This window comes from Pseudonaja textilis, chromosome 2, assembly GCF_049901715.1.
Source record: "Pseudonaja textilis isolate UNSWEBS1 chromosome 2, rPseTex1.2, whole genome shotgun sequence".
Lineage (NCBI taxonomy): Eukaryota > Metazoa > Chordata > Lepidosauria > Squamata > Elapidae > Pseudonaja > Pseudonaja textilis.
Window position 1 is genome coordinate 74081180 of NC_141991.1, and position 22210 is coordinate 74103389.

Below are 22210 nucleotides of genomic sequence, written 5' to 3' on the forward strand. Positions count from 1 at the left end.
GACTAGACAGTAGAAAGATAGTGATCTATGCTTCTTTATTGATCAAGTAAGCTTACATTTGTTTATAACTTAACCAATATATTTATATGCATACTGCATCTTCGGATTTTTACAACAGTCAGGACTTGTCACAATCTTGTTTACCAACACTTGAACCCTGCATCAAACAATACTGGTATTTAGAAAATTATAATAGAGAAGGCAAAGAGGTGCAAAGAAATGTATTCTTAGCACCATATTTAGCGTCACAGGGGAGCTGGGGCCACATTATGGAGACCTAGGATATCCTTTGCCATTTATGGTTAATAGTGTTCAGCTCTCCTGTCAACTATAACATCCCCATATGAAATGGGACAAGTATCCTAAGAGAGAACACACATTTATAGTTAAGATCTTTATTTTTTTAAAAGCATCTATATCTTTGTATGTTGCATATGAACTGTGACTGATTTGAAATGGCTACAATGCACTTTCTTTTCCAAACAAAAGTAGTCAAATATCTTATTCATTCTAAAAGTCTTTAGAACATTTCCTAAAAGTTTATTATAAGTCTATTTATTTCCAACAAAAAGTTCAACTATGTCAGTGTGAAAATTATTTCCTACATTGGAATGGTTTTCCATAGTCTTTTAAAAATCATCCATTAAGTTACCAATTCAGCACGCCAAATTACTTGGAAATTATAAATGACTTATATTAATTTTTTGCTTTATTATTCTTAAATAGCAGATGACAATCTTTTCCCAATACTAAGTAGTCTTAATAAGGCTTCACAGGTTACACTGGGCATTTAAAAAAGTACATTTTCACTAACATGAAAAAAGACTAAATCATGCAAACAAAGGAGTATTCTGAAGAGGTCTTATGCATTCATTCTTCCCAGTATCCTGGAGAAAGGAATATATGTTTCACAAAAAGTGAAGACGTTGATCAAAAAACATTTAACCCAAGCACATTAAAATTAGTACTAGTATTAAATAGCCACTGCAATTCAATGATGTAGAAAAAAACAGAAGAAACTAGGGGGAATAATTTCATTTAAACATCCTGACTAGACAACAGAAACAAACTATGGAAGTAAGCCACTGATTGTATTAAATTGAATCTACCAGTGGAATGGATGCCGAGTTTATAAAGCTCTCTTTATAAAGGACACAAGGAGAAAAATAAAAACTCCTGCACAACTACTATAGATGTGCAAGGAATGATGTTGGAATACAAGTCAAAGGCTGCAAGCACTGTAGCTTCAAATGAGGATAATTCTGCTGTTTTGGAAAGATAACAGAACTGAGGGTTCTGCAAAATTACCTGAAAAACAATTTTTAGTTTTGTTTTGAAAAAGCTATGTATATAATTATATCTGAACCAAAGTACAAAATCTTAGTTACTGTGAAAAATTCTTACCCACCAAGTAGAAACTGGGAGTGTTTTAATTCAGTGCCATATATTTAAATAAAGAACAGGTGGCAAAATATTTCTTCTTCGCTTTCCTCCATCATGCACTTCAATATAGAGGATTATGCTATTCTTAAGTAAACACTCTGTATTCTACATAAGATTTCTGAATAGCTAGATACTCAATGCAACATAGTTTTTAAAAATTTATTCATCTGGAACCCCCTAGATTCACAACATTTTGATACATGAAGAGCACTGACATTCAATGTTACATATGCCAAGTTTTCACATGCTTATTCCTCAGCCACAAATACTGACATTTGCTTTCAGCACAAATAAAACTTGAAAGATCAGCTTGCCTGTGCCTTTTATCCTGTGCATAAATGTACATAAGATGGCAACAATAAGAAGGTGAGCAACACTGTCCTGTTTCACAATGTTTGGACCCAGAAATAAGTAGTGCTACCTTCTGAGAAGAAGAAACACAATTTTAACAGTGAGATAAACAAGTGTATTCTCTAGCAGCTAAGCTACATCTGAAAAAACAGTACAGGAGAAGCAACAGCTGGAACAGAAGGACATTTTTAAAAAACTGGGCGAGGGGGAAAAAACACAAAAACTGAAAGCAAATTCCAAATTGAGAAAAAGTTCAAAATCTAAACGAACAAGGCAATCCAGTCTCACTAAAATCTGCTCCTAAATTCAGACTAGTGCAAACATTGTTTTAACTGAGCTCTATCTGTGACCAATCTGAGTATTTCATGGCCACATGTTTTTCATTAATAAGAAAGTTTGAGCACTTGAAGATTGCTTCAAATGAATTTTAACTTTATCCTACATTTAACATGATCATACTATGAGAAATAAGAGTTGTATAAGAATTTCCATCTTTGTAAGAAAGAAAAGACTTATAAAAACTTTACATCTTGTATTTTTCTTAAGGGTTGCTCTTCACTCCCATTGATAGATTAATACATTAATTTAAGCCAAAAGTTTTGAGACTGGTAATTCTATCATCTATTTAAAAACAAAATAAAAATGTTAGTTTTTGTAACATTCCAGAAATTCATAGCTGGGTTGTGTTAAACACATTCTTTTTCTACAGGAATATTATTTAGAAACACAATTGCAAATATTTGACTGCTAAACACTTTTCACTGCAGAGTATTTGACAGGAACCTATGGATGGTGAATTTTGAAGATTTTTTATTTTCAGCAAAAAGGTATCCATGGTCCTCTCCCAAAACCATATCAGAAAAACTCATCAGATTAAGTTTTTAGGATATTTCATTCTCTTCTTGGTTTTCTATTTCTGGGAGACCTATTCACAGTTTCTTCCTCCTGCAAATAAAAAAAACATATAAATAATCCAGCTTCATTCAGATATTTAACTTTAAAAGTAATAAGCAGATATTTTCAAAGATAATTTATTGAGATCTCAGGAGTAATGTACATCAGTAAATGTTGTTTACTTTGTTTTAACAATTGTTAGCACTACTGAATAGAGACAAGCTACTTCTTAAAACCCTAAGCCTGACTTTTTAGCTGTCAATCAAATTTAACTATTACCCCACATGCTTATTTCTTTCAATATTAAAACAATAAAATGTTTCAACTCTAATATAAAGGATAACAGAAGTTCAGGGTTATTTTTGTAAATGGCACTACAAAACCTTAAGATTTAATATTTTTAACACCTGACATTAGTGTCAACAATGTATACTTCAAAAAATATCAAATAATGCTCATATGAGAATGAACTCCATGAATATATCAGATTGCAGTTGGTAAGTGTTCAATGTTAGAATAATCTTCTAATATTTTGTATAGTTATATGTAACTTCATTTTGAAATATTACTAACTGGAAAAAGTTGCTATAAATAAAATTTTGTGAAGATTAGTAGGAAGTTAAAAGTTAGGAAAGGTAACAAAGTTGAATTACTACTGTGATTTGCGACAACTTCATGTAATGAGCTCATTAAAAAGTTGTACAGGTTATGGCTTAACCACTGGGTGGTTCAGTGGATAGGAAGTTCACCCGGATTAGGTCCCGGTGTGTGACTGCTAATGGGGCACTGTCTGAACAGAAACCAGTCACACAGAGTGTGCCACAAAGCTCAGTCCTAGGTCCCATTCCGTTCAAAATGTTTGTAAGTGAATGTTTGGTAAATGTTTGGTAAGTTTGTTCATTTTGCTGATGACAAGAAGTCATATAATAGAATTGATGTTCTTCGTAACATGGAAAATGATTTGGCATTACTGGAAAACTGGTAAAAAAATGTGGAAACTCTAGCTCAGTGTTTCTAAAGATAAAATCATGAAATTGGGGAAAAAGAATCCTCTAGCAGATATAGTATTGGGGTACAGTGTTAGAACAACAGAAGAAAAACATTTAGGTGTACTTATAGATGTCTGAAAAATGAGTAAACAGTGTGGCCAGACAACTGTAAAGGCAAACAAAATTCTGGGATGTATCGTTAGAGGATCACCAGAATGAAGAAGGAGGCCCTAATCCTACTATATAAGGCTTTAGTCCGTCCCCATTTGGAATATTATGTCCAGTTCTCAAGACCTAACTTAGAAAAAGATAGAAGACTGAACAAGTCCAGAAAGGGACAATAAAAATAGTGCAAACTCTGAGGGACAAAACGTTATCAAGACAGATTGCAGGTAATATGTACAGCCTGAAGCACAGAATGGAAAGGGGAAGAGATGATTGAAATATTTAAATATATTAAGGGTATCAATAAGGTTCTAGAATACAATATTTTCAATATTAAGCAAAAATCAAGAACACAGAGGCATAATCTCAAACTGACAGGAGGGAAGTTCAAAAATAATGTTAGAAAGTATTACTACACAGAAAGTGTAGTGGAAGCTTGTAACCAACTTCCAGAGGAGGTAGTGGGTCAATCTTTAGTAACTGATTTTAAACATGTCTGAGATAAACATATGTCTATCATCCAACAAAAATAAAAATAAAAACAATAAATAATAAATTAAAATCAAAACAAACAACCCAAAAAGCAAAGGGCAGACTCGATGGACCACTGGGTCTTTTTCTGCTGTTTGTTTCTATATTTTCTTTTAGAATTATCAACTTTAGAACAGAGATAACATTTAATCCACGGTTGTCTGCAAATTACAGAAACTAGTATAATAAATCAGTAAGTAAATAAGCCAGCCAGCCAGCCAGCCTATGTCATCTTGTAAGACCCAAGAAGACCTGCCTTCTCTGCTGCACTTGCTCTTTGAAAAGTATCTTCCCACCACCTGAGTTCCCAACTTGGGTTTTCCCTTAGGCATTGGCAAAGGTTTTATTGGATAAAACTATCCAATATGAAGTTGCATTTTACACACATTTGGGGGGGCACACGGGGAGGGTTGGTGTATGTGCTGTATACTTTCATTATTTTCTCTCTGTAATGGTTTGTTTTTAATTCTTTGTAAGCCACCCAGAATCATTTGACAAAGCAGCTAAATTCAATTAAAAAAATAATAATGGCTTTGTTGGCTTTCAGAATTTTGTAGAATTGGATACCAAGCAGTTGAATATATTTATAATGCATATACGGACTCAAACCCTGCAGTTAGACACAGTGTTGGGGGGAAAAATAACAAGTGCTCATTTGCCTTAATGGATTTGCATCCAAACATGTGATGTTAGTACATAAATATTTACTGTTTCATTGTAGCATACTTTTTGTTCTCTATTGATTCCCATGGAAAAGTTGTAAGAGGCAATGAGTTGTAAGATAGACTCATTAAATATACTAATGGCATAATATCTCATTTGTCTCATACAAAGTTTATGTAATTAAATACTTGCCTCTGTAATGTCTCTGCTTTCTTCTTCCTCTTCCATCTCTATCTCTTCCTCTTCCTCTTCTGCTTCCTCCTCTTGGCTCACATTTTCTGTATTTCCATCATTCCCGGCCTTCTCTTCTAAAAAAAGTTTTACAAGGTACTAATATTTTAGTACCTAATTTTTTAGTACCAAAACTGATAGAAGTGTCAGTTTTGCAGACTTCAATGCAACAGACAAAATTCCTGACGTCTTTATATAATTTTATGTCATTTATGTGAATATGGGTAATAACAATACCATGGATGATATAACAGACAACTGGGAACAATCAATACCTTCTTCCCCCAACTGATATATTAAAATTGAACTTTTGCTGTACTGCAACATTCATCTTCCCTTTCTCAGAAATCAAGAGATTTTTTTTTTTTTGAAGATGGGCAATTTTCCAAAACAGTTAGTCATTTCTGAGCTTGGGACACTTTTACTTACCAGGCTTTTTTTCATTTGATTCTTCCTCTTCCTCTTCTTCTTCCTCCTCCTCTTCTTCTTTTTCTTTCTCCTCCAACTTCTCTTCTTCATTTACATCTGGTTGAGGAGCATCTGTCTTTTTGTACTCTGCAGCACTTGGCTGTTTTGTCTGAAATAAGATGTTGAAGGGGTTTTCAGGTTCAGCTCTCCTAAAATGGTCTGTTTTCTTTCTCAATTTATCAAACAAAATGTTTAAAATCAGCTATATCCGTACATACCTTTCCAGAGCAGCAGAAAAGAACGACGAGAAAAACAGGCAGAGCCACTGTCAAGATATATACTATCCAAAGCCAGGGACGTTCTTCAGCAGCAGCCATCATTTGAGTCACAACACCAGGCTACAAGATAAATTTAAATCTAAATATATGCATATGCATTTGGTATAGTAAACAATATAGTTGCCAGAGATATAAGTCTGTCAAATTATTAACACATACTTACAATTTTTATAGCACAGTACTCAAATATTTAAGTGACATTAAGTTACTTTAAGTCCTATTAATTATTTATAGAACCCTAACCCTATTTATGCAGTTTTAAAGTGTATTAAGTATTTAAGATGATTAAGGTAATTTCTAAATCTCTTAACTACTGACATTTCCAAATATTAATTACTGCAACAGTTTCAGCACTGTTGTAACTAATATATTCTATGAGAGCAATCTATGGGTTTTTCAAGAAGATTAAGAGTGCATATCTGAGAGTTATCTCACCATTTAGAGTTTCTTGAAATTACTTAATGAAAAGAATGCTAGAGCACCCTGACTGAAGAAATCAGATCTGAAGATCTGTAAAGCTACTGCTAACAATAGTTTTTCACAGCCAGTTGAATCAATTGGCCAATAGACTAGCAGGTTTCACCTGATAGGCTACAGCTTTCTTCAGCCTTAAGTTTGGAGAAAATATTTTTGATCCTAATATCTGGTATTAAACTAGTACTTTATCTAAGGCTACAAATCTTTAAAAAACCTAGTCATTAAAAAATAAAGAAAAATGAAAATGAGTTAGCACATTCCAACTAACAACACCTGACCAACATCATGAATAAACTGAATACTATGCTGCTATTTGCCACAAATAGTTTTGTTTCTCTTTCCTCAAAGAGAAAATACAAATCAATCTGTTTAATTGAAAAGAAAAAATAAGAATTTCTGAATTCTATTTTATGCTGCACGATTAGAAAAAAATTAAACTTTTCTTTCTCACCTCAGCAGCACCATCAGCTGCCTTCTTCAGGCCCCATCCATCATTACCCCAATCATCTGCTACTGCTCGCTCAGTACAGATGATGAAATTATCAAAGAATATATCTGAAGTCATAGACCACAATTCAAGTCCCACAGCATTAAAGGGGGTCATTTTGAATGGCTGTAAGTCTTCAAAGAAGTCTGGGTTTGGAATCTTCCTCGGCTTCCAGATGCCCTAATAATGCACAGACATCGCTGAATTAATTCTGTAAGTTTTAATAACTCAGACATTTTAATTAACACTTCAAACATTCCTGAACTGAACAGATTAATAGAAATCTTAATATCCAATTAAAATATTATGAAGAAGGCTGTAAAAACACTGTAGTGATCTTGGGGGAGACATTGCCTGAGCAGACATTGACAAAATATAAGTTATAGTCTACTGCCATATAAGGCAGCTTCTATAGAGGTACTTAAAATTATTCTCTGTAGCATCACAATCTTGTGGATTGGATGAAATAGTCATGTAAATTTATGCTATAGTAGGTGCCACAAGACTATTTCTGCTTTTTCATGTAAAATTTTCTGAAGGGGTGAACTTGGACTGTTTTGAAGGGCCAAATGAAAAGGGTTGCTATTGCAGCGCATGGCATCACTGCAGGCCAGATACAGATAGACAAAGGGCTGGATGTGGCCTGTGGACCATACAATGCCCAGGGCTGATGTAAATGTAAATTCACAAGCTTATTCTCACCCAACTGTATTTCAAAAAGTGTTATAATTTAGTTCTGCATAATGACCTGACAATATACCTAATTTAACATTGATTTAAATAATACATAAATATTTCTTAACAGATTTTTAAAATAATATACCTGATAGTTGGGGTTGTCAATCATAGTAGGCTTCCATTTGCCTTTATAGTTTGGATTGTCAATTGTGGGTCGTTGCCAGGTACCACAGCCAGGAGCTGATTCACATTTAGGATTTGCAATCTGGGGTGCCTCCCACTCTCCATCCATATCTTCATCCCTGAAACATGAATCTCTGGCTTTAGGACTATCTCTTTCTCATAAATGCAGAGTATGTGCATGTGAGAGAAACAATCAATAGCAATTAAAGTTATACATATTAATCCAATATAAAAATATAGTATAAATTACAGTGTTGAAATATTAGAATTTTATTTAGGTTAGCATAATATTCATAATCACTGAAAAATTATCATGTAAAATAATTTAGTAGTACTATATGGACTGCTTCCCTTTATTGACATATGATCAGAGAGAAACTTTGTGCTATGCTATACAGTTGAAATTCAATTCATATTGACCTATGCTATGAGAAAGCATTTGCCCTTTTCAGTCTTGTGTATCTGTTACTATTACCAGAACCTCATGGCTCCTATTGAAATAGAGAAAATCTGTTAACAAGTAACTTAGGTGTTTGCTTGATTTATTTCACAAACTAAATCATCCATAATATGATCTTTGAGTATGAAAAAATAGTTGTCTCCTACTTGAAGGGATTGGACTAAATAGCCTCAAAGGTCCCTTCCAACTCTGTTACTCTGTTTAGTAACTATTTGCAAATCAGCTTTCAGTCATTCATTTTGTTATGTACTAGTTTTGATCCATTTGTCCTGGTAAATTGCTCCAACATGGAACAAAATTCCTGACATTTGCTGACTTTGATTTGGCCATTTTAAAACATCACTTGTTACTCTTCAATTTTCTTATAAACTTGTGTGTACATGTAGTCTTACCTTACAGCCATTCCTTTAGTGACTGTTCAAAGTTACAACAGCACTGACTTATGACTAGTCCTCACAATTATGACCACTGCATGAGTATAGTTAGGACTATAGCCTAAAGCTAAATATATTGTGAGATCAGTGTTAACTTACCAATCCTCTGGTTTTTCTGCATCAGGATCAGCTACATATTCTGGCTCATCATCCAACCAACCTTCTGGCTTCACAGCATCTTCATCTGGAATTTTAGCAGGAGCATCCTCATCCCTATAGAAATTAAATAAAAATAAAAATTATGTTATTTTATTTACAATTTAATGTATCATTTATGTTTGTTATGGTTTAAAACCAAAATGCTAGCTTTTTCAATATTAATTAGTTGTCCTAACTAAATTAGTCCTAATTTACTGATCATTTGTTCAGTAACAGTTTGAAGTTATAATGTGCTGAAAATTAATCTGATGGCTATTTACAAACATTTACAGCCTTCCCAGTGTCCCTCAGTCATGTGGTTACTAGTAGTAGTACATGCTGTCCTGTACCTGCTTGGTTTTTTTTAATCCCTTTCAAAGAAGAGATTGGAGAGAAACAAATTGGAAGAGTAAGCTATTTGCTTTTCTACACACAGAAAGCAATGCAATTGCACCACCAGCAGGAAAAGGCCAATTAGAGAAATCACTTGCTTCAACCATGCACCTTGTAGAGCAATGATTGGAGAGGGATCACGAATGTATTTTAAGCCATTCGCATAGCAGACTTGGCTACCAGTGTGATCATATTGCTTTTGATGTGTACAAGTTGGTAAGCAGGCACTCCTGCATTCAAAGAGTGGGAAAATGATTAGGAGGCAAATAAAATCTGAAACTGATTAGTCTTATCTTTTTCCAATCAGAAAATGGTTGTGGTCATTTCTTATTTAGTGACACTTTCACTTAACAAGGGAGTTGCCAATTCCAGTTAGTTTATAAGTGAGAACTACCTGTAAAACCTGGTAGCTTGTGCAACTATGTGAAAGTGACCAGATCTTAATCAGTTCCAGAGGGAAGGCTATCTTTGCTTCCTAAGAGGCAGTAGAGAGCACACTAAGCAAACAGCCAGAGCTAACACCTTCCTCTCAAGTATTCCCCATCGTGTGTTTCTTTACTCACTTGCAATCTCTTTCTCATCAAGAGAAGGTAGTCCTCACTTAGCAATAGCAATTGGAATTGTTAACTTTAACCTCAGTGGCTAAATGATGTCATTGTAAAGCACAATGTCACATTATGACTACATTGTTTAGTGACAGCAATCCTGGCACTCCCTGTTGCCATTGTTAAACAAGGACCTCCTAATTTCTAGCAAACCAGGTTCCAACAGGCCAAGCCAAGAGGGGGAAGCTGACAGGAACTTTCAAGTCCCAGGTGGCTGACAAATTGCTTGACAGTAAGTAACTGCTGTTAGGTGGGCGAGTATGCATGAGAATGTGCAGGTGGCTGTCAAAGTATGGCCTGACATGGCACAGCCAGCCAGAGGAGTATGAACATATGATTATGAAGGTGTGGTAAAGTGCAATGGTTGCTGCCAAATGTACATATTATTCTCAAGGTCCAATGAAAGCACAGCAGGAGTGGATGCTGTTAGGTGGGAAAGGGTGTGTGAGTGTCTGATTTACCCTCTTGCACAAGCCCAGGAGTGGGTGTTTCCAGATATAGGACTGGCTGTTGAGGAACAGAAGAATATAGTGGGGTTGATTGTTGTCAGATAGGGAAGAGTGTGTGAGTAAGTGATGAAAAAGGTTGGAGGTGGCTGCTGCATGGTGGGGAAAAGTGTGCCAAGTGACTGCTGAGACATGAATAGAGTATGGGTAGCTGCTGTCCATGGGAGAATATGTGTGCAAGTGACCACCTCAAGTTGATGGATATTGTGGGTGCCATAGCCAGGCTCCTTGGAGGGAAAAAGCTATCAGAATACAAGCAACTTACATGAATGACTTCCCAGCTTCCTATTGAATTTGCTTCTGGCAAGCCAGCAGGGAGGGTTGCATGATATAGGATGTTGCAATTATTATTAAGTGCAACCTGGTTGCCAAATACCCAAATCATGATCATACGACTGCAGGGCTGCTAAGACAACTAGAAGTTTGAGAACTGATGTTAAGTATCATAATTTTGAATGACCACTGAATGGTTAACTGAAGAGCAGCTAGAATTCTATGTGCATGTCCTTAGTGTGCCTTTCAAATGTCAACTATGTTTCCTACAGAGAAAAGCCAGAATAATGTGCTGGCAATATCCCAGCTGTACTCCCTAACTCTGCCAAGAGCTGTACAGGTACTTTAGCAAATGTTTGCAATTCAATAGTGATGAAAAAAATAACTGCAACCAATCCTCACAATTACAAACCTTCACAGGACTGTAAAGCAAAGGAAAGCTGAAGTTTCATCATAAGAACAGTTGCAGTTTCAAATAGTGACTGCTTTGTTTATTTATTGAATTGCTAGTTCCATTTGTGGTCTCAAGAGGTACCTGTATAAGTGATGACGTACAAGGATTTAAAGGTGCTTGTGGATTGGATATTCTTGAATAGATGTTTCTCAATTCTAGTAAAACTGAATGTGTCTCTGAGTTTTGGGACTGTTTCTGTAGCCATTCCAGTGATAGCACTCCCTCATATAGATCTGGTGTGCAATCTGGGGATCTTCCTAAATCCGTAACTATTGTTCAAGGAGTAAATTAAAGCTGTGGCTAGGACAGCCTTTGCACAGATCTATCCCACATGCAGGCTCTGCTTATCATTCATGCCTTATGACACTTCCTGCCTGGATTATTAGCAATATTTATACAGGGCTGCCCTTTAAAAGGCTCAGAAGCTTCAACTGGTCCAAAATGCAGCAGCAGATAGTACAGGGTGCACTGAGGTTTGGCAAATTAGCACCTCTACCGTGCCAGCCACACTAGCTTCCAATGAGATTTCCAGCTACATTTCAAAAGGCTGATTATCACTTCTAAATCCCTACCAGACATGGGACTTTATTTCCAATCATTTCTGTAATCCCACCCACACTAGGAAGAGTGGTTATATTCCAGATTCCCTCAGTGAAACAGTGTCATCTTGTAGCAACAAGATGACAACATTCCTTCTTTGTTGCAGCTCCTCTGTGGAATAGGCCCTCCTTGAGATTGGATGGCCTTGACATTGTTGACCTTCTTGAAAGCTGTAAAAACCTAGAGCCTCATATAAGTCTATGACTGAAAATAACTATCAGGTAGCTTGATTTTTGAATTCCATATTTACAATGTTTCTTTACATATGTATTTGTTTTATCATTTTGTCCTGTGACCTGTCCAATTATTTGCTTCCAATTAGTAGCCATATAAATTTAAATTTTAAAAAATGTAATAAGTTATTGAATTGACAGGACTCCCTAGCTTCAACACTCAATATTTTTATTCCCTTTACTTTCACTACAGCAAGGACTACAAGGCAATATATATATATATAAGAACATTTCTGAAAAAAATTCAGCTTGCTTGCTAATGCCCTGAACAAAGGGAAAACACAACAGTGCTGATGACAAAATTCATGGTAAAATGTAAAATCACAACCGTAACATTCTCATCCTACCAAAACTCCATGTCTTTCCCAGATTTCAGGATAAAGCTGGGCTCAGTGCATCTCACTAATGAAACCATTAAGCAGGTCTATCAATTAGTACACGGTGGGATTGCCTCCCGTTCCATAATATAATATATACAGAACAGAGCTATTATAGAAGAGATTATGCAACAAAAAAGGAGCTCCAGTCCCACCTTCTTTCATCCTTCTATAATCAAAATCAGATAGATGCCCACTTTAGAAGGGTCATCAACAAGTACTTACCAATCATCTGGTTTAACAGCATCCGGATCTGGAATCTTAGCTCTCTCATCCCAATCTTCTGGCTTCTGATCATTTGGGTCCTCTATCTCACGTGGAGGATTCACAGGAGGCGTCATATCAGATAATAGATTCCCACTGTTTACAACAGTTTGATCAATCAAAACTTCAAAGCTGTTGTCTGGATTCAAGACTATGATAAAAATCCAGAAATATAAAGATAAAATGAGCTCCAAAAATCTACCATTATCTTTTGGTCTACTGCCTTCCTATTTATATGGCTTTGTGAAGGGATCTCTATAACAAACAGAATGCAGCATTAAAAAATACTTCACCCAAATTTAAGCAAGCAATATTTTGGTTTCCTAGACTAGTCAAATATTAATGGAAACCATATATAGATAGTCCTTGACTTACAAGTTGTTTAGTGACTGTTAGACGTTAAAATTGAGTTATGATCAGTTTTCACATTTATGGCCATTGCAACATCCCCATGGTGGCATGATTAAATTTGGGCACTTGGCAACTGGCATGTATTTATGACAGCTACACTGTCCCCTGGTCATGTGATCATCATTTTAACTTTTCCAACCAGTTTCCAACAAGCAAAGTCAATGTGGGAAGCCAGATTTGCTTAATGACCACATGACTCACTTAATAATTGCAGTGATTTGCTTAACAACTGTGGAAAAAAGGTTATAAAATGGTTTGCTAAGCACTGTGGCAAAACTCACTTAACAACTGCCTTGCTTAGCAATGGAAATATTGGGCTTAATTGTGGTTGTAAATTGAGAACCACCTGTAATCTATTAGAATCCCCAGTTCTTCATATCAAAAACCAGTTCTGCCAAATAAGAGTTCTTTGTAAGAATCATGGGAATATAAAAAAGTTATTCTCTACAATACAGTCCATACGATAAGCCCACTGATAAACCAAAGTAGGAAATCAACTCTCCATGAAGGCAAAAACTAGCTTTATTGAGATGAGCCATAACAGAACTGTGTAAGTCTGACTGTATTATACTTCTTATATGCCTGTGAATCAGAGAGGTCGTTGCCTGAGTTTCTCAGTCATTAAAATTGTTTCATTCCTTTTTTCATAAGTAACATTTTTTGCATTTTTCATCAAGGTCACTTTCTTTATTCACTATACCATAGTTGAAAATGCTTCCTCTTGCCTTCAATAATTACTGTATTACAATTTTACCCACAAAAGTATCCAAATATGTATCTGCTTTACCAAGCGTATAAAGATGTGTCTTCTTATCAGTAAAAAAATTCTTTAAATCTGCCTCAGGGCGTTTGGCATGTTTCTCCTCATACTGGCCAGTCTTTGGATTCTTATGGCGGAAAATGAAGTGTAACTTGTAATCTTCACCACACTTGTCTGGACCAAACATGATTGTGTATGGAGTCTTATCATGAAATTGGTCCTATGAAAGATAGATTGGAAAACCTTCAAAACATAAATTAACTTTTAACAAAGCTTTCATTTTACGCTTTACTGAACACCTAATTATGAGTTTAATTGAGCCTACCAACTATCTCTCAGCTAACAGATTAAAGTCAATACAAGGGGGGGAGGGGGAGAGAAGAGAGAACCCTTTGTTAGGATGCCCTTTTTAGCGCAAAATAAGCCACAAGTGCCCAGATAAAAAAAGAATGATATTCCAACTAACGAACAATAGTTTTCATTTCTTAGAAATTTTCACAAAAATTGCATATGTAACCTGAATATCATTCAAATAATGGGATTTATGATAAACAGTACTTAAGTGTTCAGTAAACTTAACATGCAATCATCTTGTTAAAGAAATAAGATGATTTGCTAGAGCGTAATCCAAACAAATAAACATTAAAATCTCAAAATTAGAAGATTAACAATACTCACCAAGTTTAAATCATTAAATTTAGAAAGCAGTTTCACATATGCACCACCACATTCAATTCCATTTTGGAAGTTGACTTCATACCTAAGTTTGCAACATAAGAGGTTACAGTCGAGTCTTTTTGTTTTGTTTTTTAAAATTCCTATTAGAAATTATTTCACACGCCACTACATTAACATTTGACCATCAAAGCTTAAATTTTCATTTGCTTTCTTCCCTCCTGTCAATTCCCTCCTAGGTATCTCTCTAAAAAAATTACATTTACTTTCTCTTTCTCTCTCCCAATTTCCAATTCTATCATGTAAAATAGTATGATACGTATATACCAACAATGAAAAACTAAATATTTTAAGATTTTTTAAATCCCGCCTTTATTATTTTTATAAATAATGCAAGGTGGCAAATATATCTAACCCTATTTCACCTCCTATTTTCCCCACAACAATAGCTCTGTAAGGTGTTAAATTGAGTGTGACTGGTCCAAAGTCACCGTTAGTTTTCATGTCTAAGGTGGGACTAGAACCCAGTCTTCTGGTTTCTAGCCTGGTGACTTAACCACTAGACCAACGTGGCTCTAAATTACATTGTAAGCTCTTATCTATTGTTGATGCATTGGGTATAGTATTGGTGGCTCAGTGAAAAAGACAGCAAAACATACTTACTGTACAATGAGAGGCTTGGTGTCAAAGATAAAAGGCTTATCAAGTTTGGCTGAAATTGCATGATGTTTGGCCCGTGAAATCAACACAAGTCCTTTATCCCCAGGAAGTTTAGTATCCTTCATTTCCTGTACCTCCCATTTGCCTATAGAAATAAGACAGAAACAACACAACTTTGCTCTTTTGTTTCCATATCAAATATGATGGAGATATGTCAAACACAACATTTTTCAAACTCTTCACAGTTATCATAATGTGCTTGCATGGAATGCTCCTCTTTTCCTTCAGAAGACCTTAATATAAAACTTGGAACATCTCATATAAAATGATGGAATAAATAGTTTAGTCATGGATGATTAATAACTGATAAATACATAAGCATATGTTAGTTCGACAATGTGAAGACTGATATAAATTGTGAGTAAATGACTACAAAAGGATAGCACAAAAGATGTAACCAACTGACACGTTATATGTATATAAAATGGAAAATGGTTTTGTGTTTTGTAGGTGTATGTTTGTTTTTAAAAATAAAAAATTAAAATAAAAGACCTTACCAGCAATACCTTTTGCAGACAGTAGCTTTTCCTTTGATAAAATTATGGTTTTTGTATTATTAGAAGCTACTGAATATCAATACATTTATGTAAGAACTAGGCATAGTTATCTGTTCATAACTGCTTTTTGTAAAGTCACATGATGATTTTGTTGGAATTATTAATCTGGATACTTGTGAAAAATTATGCTTGTATTCTACTTTCATGGAATCATTTTTAACGAGTGCAATAACCATCACTTTTAGTATAATTTTATATAAAATGTAGGACAAAAATAGTCTTACTAGGGGGAAAAACTACCTCAAAAAAAAGTACATAAACAAATACTTTGGTAATTGGCCAAATAGATTTTCTAATAAACATCTAGACTAGGTTTAAATGCTTTAACAGAACTCTGATTTAGCTTACACTAAGGAAATAAATTTGTATCAGAGCTGCACAGATCACAAATTGAGCCTTATATAACTGAATAATCCATTCTAATAAAATACTATTTCTGTAAAAAACATATTGCAATGAAACTTCCTATATGAAGAGTAAGATGTCATACAAACCATCATATTTGGCAATCTCATCATCCGTATCATCCTTCTTGGCTTTAGAAAGAAACCACCTAAAATATTTTTAAAAAGTTTATATGAAGGCATTGTAGAGAAAGGAGAATTTATTTTTCAATTTTATATAGCTACTCATCTCACAACTTTGATTTGGGTGGTATACAATAGAACAATTAAGAACAAATCTAAAAAATTACAAAAAAAACTTAAATAAGATGGCAGATGTTATGGCAGAAAAGATTAACTCTGGTTTCATGCCATTGCAATTGATACATTTCAAAATACAGTAAACGTGTGCTGCCAAACTTCAACTCAAGTTACTTAAAAGAGACTATAATCTCCTATAATTAAAGAAGTAATTTACCAAATTATTTATGCAATTAATGACAAAAGTTTGGTAAGCATGAATAAGAGCCATTTTCATTTTAGTAACTGGACTGGAATGTTCTTTCTGGAAAGTCACTCTTCACTAAGATATTACTCAACAAGCCATTTCTTCATAAATGTATTTTTCTTCTTTCTATATGATCCATTTTATCAACTGTTATCAGATGTACTCTATATCAGGTATTTTAGTTGCACTGATTTCATCTGTTTGATTTATGAATTGATTGATTCATAAAAATGTTTAAAAATATTTTTTAATTCAAGTTTTCCTGATGTATATCTACTAGTACTTTTTTAGATGAATGCTTACCCTTCTAAAGTTCCTTTATCAAAGTTTTCAGCAAAATAAACTTCTCCTGTTGGTACTGGAGCTGTATAGGTAACCTGAAGAAATAAATTAAATGTTAGATGATATTCTGAATAATTTAAATACACACACACACCACATAACTTCAATCTTTAAATGTATGATTCAGAAGGAGAGTTCTATCTTTTGAATGATAATGGAACACTGATGTTCCTTTGGTTTGAAAATAGACATTAGAGATCTTTTTAAGAATAGATGCTATAATGCAATCTCACATTAAGAACTTGTACAACATCCTGTGAGGGGACCCAATGTTGTATGATTTGATTGCATGGAAAAACCTCAAATTATGCATGCTGTTTCCTAATCCTTCATTAAATCTTATATAAAATACTAAAAAATGCAAGCTTATTTCTAATTTTCCAAGACAAAGCTGGGTTTTCTTTTTTGTAGCTTTTGCTGATATTTTAAACTGGAAAAATATTTAATCAAACCTTAGGTAATGGAGGAGTACTGGTTTCATGCTTTAATTCTTCTTCTTCAGCACCATTATCCAAGTCATCTTCTATATCTATTACATCTTCATCATCATGATCATGATCGTGATCATGACTGTCATGTGCCAGGAGACTGGATGTTCCAGCTATCAGCAATAATGCAAATAGCAAGCACTTTCGCTTCATGATCTATGACAAAGAGAGAAGAGAGTGTTAAATTTATCAATAAAATGCAGTATGACTGCCAAGACTATGACCTTTTGCTTGACTTACTTAATCCTAAACCCAACCTTTACAAATACAAGGCATGCACCATGGCCTGGTTACAGTAAATTGCTTTAATGTTGATTATTGTAACAAAAAATTCACACACCAAATTAGGTGTGCTGCTGGTATTTCACCTTGTATTGTCCATGGTACCCGTTCTTTCTAGGCAAGGATTGATAATAACATTTGAATGTAAGAAAAATAGGAAACATGGCTTTCATACTTTCATGGATGTTTTCCTATGATACTAGGAGGTTAACAATTGTTGGATAGATATATTTATAGTATTCAATCTTTTCAGAAAACTCTACCTTCTAATCTTAAATTTGTTTAAGGAAGGTAGCATAATTTAGGGAAACAACTAGATATGAAGGATTGAAAATATACAGCCACAGATGTTATACATTACTCAATTGCCTACTATATTTTAAATCTTAATGTAATTTATGAAGAAGTTATCAATTATATGCATACAAAGAGAAGCTCCTGCTGTTCAGCAATGTCATCTTTTCTGTCAAAATTTTAAATTTTATAGTAACTGTAAGCTTTGATTATTTACTCATTTTTTCCATACATTATAGCATTTCTCACTTTTTCTTTTGTCTGCCATTTTAAATTTTTTTAAATAAAATGTAAAAAGGTGCTTAATTTTACATTATTGCCATTTTTGTCTTCTTTAGAGCAGGGGTGTCAAACTCACGGGCCACAGTCTGGATGCGTCACGTGCTGGCCCCGCCCGGTTTAGCAAAGGGGAAAAAAGTCCAGATACATCATGTGACGCCACCGGGACGTGAGTTTGACATCTTTGCAGGTTTCTTTACAGAAACCATACAAACCATTCTTTAAAAAATATGTAATAAATGCTCGTTTTAGCAACTTGTAAATAGAATTTTACCAAGCAGATAAGATTTTTTTCAAATTATCACCTAATTATCAGTGTTAAATGTTAACAGATCAAAGCTATTGAAAAGATCAAAGCAACTGCCTATTTTGAGAATACTTACAGAAATATTATGCAAATGTTTAATGTTAGGAGTAATGTTGTGTTATGGGTAGTGTGAGTAAAAAGGAGAGTAGAAACTTTGGCATGATTGAAAAACAGTAAGAACTCTTATTGAAATTGAGTTGATTACTGTCTTTCACATACAGGTAGTCCCTTAGATTACAAACATTTGTTCAATGAGCGTTCAAGTGATGACGGCACTGAATGAGTGTAGATTACGACTGCTCCTCAAAGTTCCAGCCATCGCATATCCCTGTGGTCATGTGATTGGTGTACTTGGCAAATAAATCACACAACAGTAGTGGTATCCCCTGGTCACATGATTGCCATTTGTGACCTTCCCTGCTGAATTACACAAATTCAATGGGGACGCCAGATGGGAAGATTACAAGTCACTCCTGAAATATCCCCCTAAAACATCCCAGGGCACTTATATTCCACAGCAAACCCTGCCTACAGCAACTTCTGCCCATGACCCTCCTGCGTTCCTTAGCACCCACCTGCACTCTACAGCACTCACCCATGATAAAAGCCTGCAGCACCCACACACATCCTGTACTCCTTGCCTGGGACTCCAGCCTCTTTCCGCTTAATGATCCATGCAGTCCTATGGTTACAATGGTAACTGGGACTGTTATCACTAAGCAATGCAATCATTTGATGTTATGTTTACAACTGCATCACTTAGTGACGGATTGCTGTTCCAACAGTCTTTGTAACCTGAGAACCAGCTGTAAATTGCAATACTAGAAATTTATACCGTTTTAAAGGGGTGAAAATGAGGATTTTTTTTAAAAAAAATAAAGGATTACACTGTTGTATCAGCATATTCAAATAATTAAACTTCTTCCACTTTTAAGATCACATTTGTTATTGAAATCCAGAAGGTAAACAATTAAAGTGAAATGAGATTGGATGAGGATCCTTTGGCATATTGTCTATATTTAGCACAACTATGCTGCACTTTGGACTAGAAAACTAAAGGATGCATTAATTTGTGCAGAGGCTTGAACATAATGCCTATGTGGAACTCTTTAATAACAGCCCATCTTTCTCCTGTGACTCCAAGTCTTAATTTAAACGGCTGCAAAGAAATACTACATTGATATCCATCATATCTTCAGAAGCAGTTTTGTGCCTTCCAATCTGAAGTGTTGCACTGTCCTATTATTTAGCTACCAGTACATTCAAACACTACTACCCAAACAAGTGAGCAAGTTACCAAATATCACTATTAGGTCATTTAAAAAACTGCTTTGCAGATCCCATTAGCATAAAAAGTCTTTCTTCTTAAACATTAAAATATCTATATCCTTTGGAAAACTCATGCAAGTCCTCTGAAGATTGCCTTTATCTCTGCAGACACAGGCAGCACTTTCCTGGGGCTGCCAAGGAAGCAAGCAATAGCTTAGCCATAATAACTTTTGATATGATCAAGAGCTGTTGTTCTAAATAACAGATTGAGGGAATGCAAAAGTCATTTCACTTACTGTATTTTGTTACTTTGTAACCTTTCATTTGTATTAATCATATTTAGTGATTAAATGTTTACTAAATACAAGTACCCAAAAATGCTGTTTTGAAAAATGTAGATGTTCAAAGACTTAAATGCTTCCCTCCCACAAGTTGTGCCTTTAACCAATAAACAAAATGTTCATTTTGCTACATACAGTATTTTTAAAAATATTTATATGTCGTGGATTTTGAACAGGGTACAACAAAGTACAAACTCCACCTATTAAAAACATATATAAATATGGCATTTTTACCTAGTCAAGGGGCCAAACACCTGCTAGGACACACATTTGTCTGTATTCAAAAAACTTAAAAATCATTTATTCATGTAATAAAATTAAAGATTACATTAAATCATGATGAAATATGAACAAAAAATTTGTTTCAACATGAACAGGAATGCCTGTATACTATTCTGTAATTTTGAAACACAATACCCAGTACAGTAATTATAAAATCTTTTACCAAATTAAACTGCCAATCACATTTAAGACATCACATAGATATTTCTTATATACTGAATTGTCATTTCCAATTCAGTGTCATTCCATTTATTTCTGTAAGAGTTTTTACAGCACTCAAACATCACTTTTGATGTAAAAATGTGTTTATAACTTGAGACAAGCACAAGGAAAATGACACATTAAATTATGGAAGGCTATATGCCTGACTTGCAGATTTTAAATAAGCTGCTACTTTCAAATACACAGAGGTATTTCCTCATTCTTGGGACCATTATCCTTTTGAAGTTCAAAGTTTGTTAACTCATTACAACATCTATATCCTATACTCACAAGTTAACCTTCAACCTGCGGAATCATATTGGTTTTTCAGATCAACTTTTCTCACCCTGGGGCCCTCTAGATTCTCTGGAACACAAACCCAAATTTTAATTTACCCATATTGTGTGAAAATTATATATTTGTGTTATTAAGTCCTAACTGGCAAAAGGCCAATTCACATCAAATTGGGAAAAAAGACGTATTTCTTTCCACTTTTCTCAGAGCTGCACAGGCAGAGAACCCACTTTTGATGCAGATCTTGATCTCAGTACTAAAACAACGCCGCATTATACAATTTTCACAAGTCACAATAAAAGATACCATGAAAATACAATATCAGTTTTCCGCTTCTTTCCCTCAAATGCTCCCATCTACTGCGCACGCCCTGGGCCAAATTCACTCATTCTCCTTTTCACCTCATGACAGAGCAAACTTCCGTATAAAGCCACTCATATTTTCAGACTCCAACGGGTCAGGAGGGCTTCCTCTCACCCCAAGGAACGTTACCTACACCTTACGGCTATCCGTGTCCGGATATCCTCCCTACTTTAGGGTTCCCTCTGCCCAAACCGCTTTACAGGGTCCCTCGGCCTGCAGAGACACCTCCTCTCCTTTAACGGCGGCAATTCGTAACACACCCACGACTGCAAATGCAAAGTCATTTACACGCATGTGGTCCTCACCAGCAGTTCACACCAGCCCCACAGGCCCGAGGACAGAAGGGGACCTTCCCACTTCTCCAGGAGGCCTGAGCTCCGCACCCATAGCCCCTCCGTTCCTTCTGGGTCGAGCGAAAAAAAAGAAGAAAAAGAAAGAAGTGACGGGAATGACTGTCCTCATTCAATTCCTCCGCTTAGGCCTCACGGGGTCAAAGGGCCTTAGGCCCTCGACCCCGTTATCAGACTCCCCCACCCCCAAGTCTCGGAATCTCTTCAGGAGTTCTCGACTCGCCACCGGCGGGCTCTTTTTCCACCCGTCGCCTTTTTCCCTCCCTCAGCCAAGGCGCCCGCCTTGGCCGCTGCAAGTCCCAGCCCCCCACCGCTCCCCGCACACGACAGAGAAGCAAGCAGGAGCCCAAGGCCCTGCGAGGAAGACGCCTGTCCGGCTCCTGACAGAGACGGGCGAGCCCTAACTCACCTTACCCGCGCTCCCACCGAGCAAAGAACTCCAGGCGCCCCAAGTGCCTTTTATCACGTGGTCGCTTTCAGAGCGGTGCCGCCGCTACCCACTCGCCTCTTCTCTCCCCTAACACAAGCC

At 35.5% G+C, this 22210-nt stretch overlaps 1 protein-coding gene across 4 annotated transcripts; it reads right to left on the minus strand.

Annotated features, from left to right (window-relative positions):
• Window positions 1–18: 18 nt before the first annotated feature.
• On the minus strand, window positions 19–22210 carry CANX (calnexin). 4 transcript variants are annotated; one of them, XM_087924310.1, is made up of 15 exons: window positions 22095–22210; window positions 17384–17575; window positions 16893–16966; window positions 16193–16251; window positions 15085–15226; window positions 14425–14506; window positions 13774–13966; window positions 12537–12726; window positions 8832–8945; window positions 7801–7957; window positions 6942–7157; window positions 5954–6073; window positions 5697–5844; window positions 5229–5344; window positions 19–2739 (listed from the first exon to the last, which is right to left on the minus strand). In XM_087924310.1, the coding sequence occupies exons 2-15, from the start codon at window positions 17570–17572 to the stop codon at window positions 2686–2688; spliced, it is 1854 nt and encodes a 617-aa protein (XP_087780436.1). In that variant the 5' UTR covers window positions 17573–17575; window positions 22095–22210; the 3' UTR covers window positions 19–2685. The 4 variants fall into 4 exon arrangements, with proteins under 4 accessions (XP_087780436.1, XP_026552360.2, XP_087780434.1 ...); XM_026696575.2 differs by having other exon boundaries at window positions 22091–22210; XM_087924308.1 differs by having other exon boundaries at window positions 21637–22112.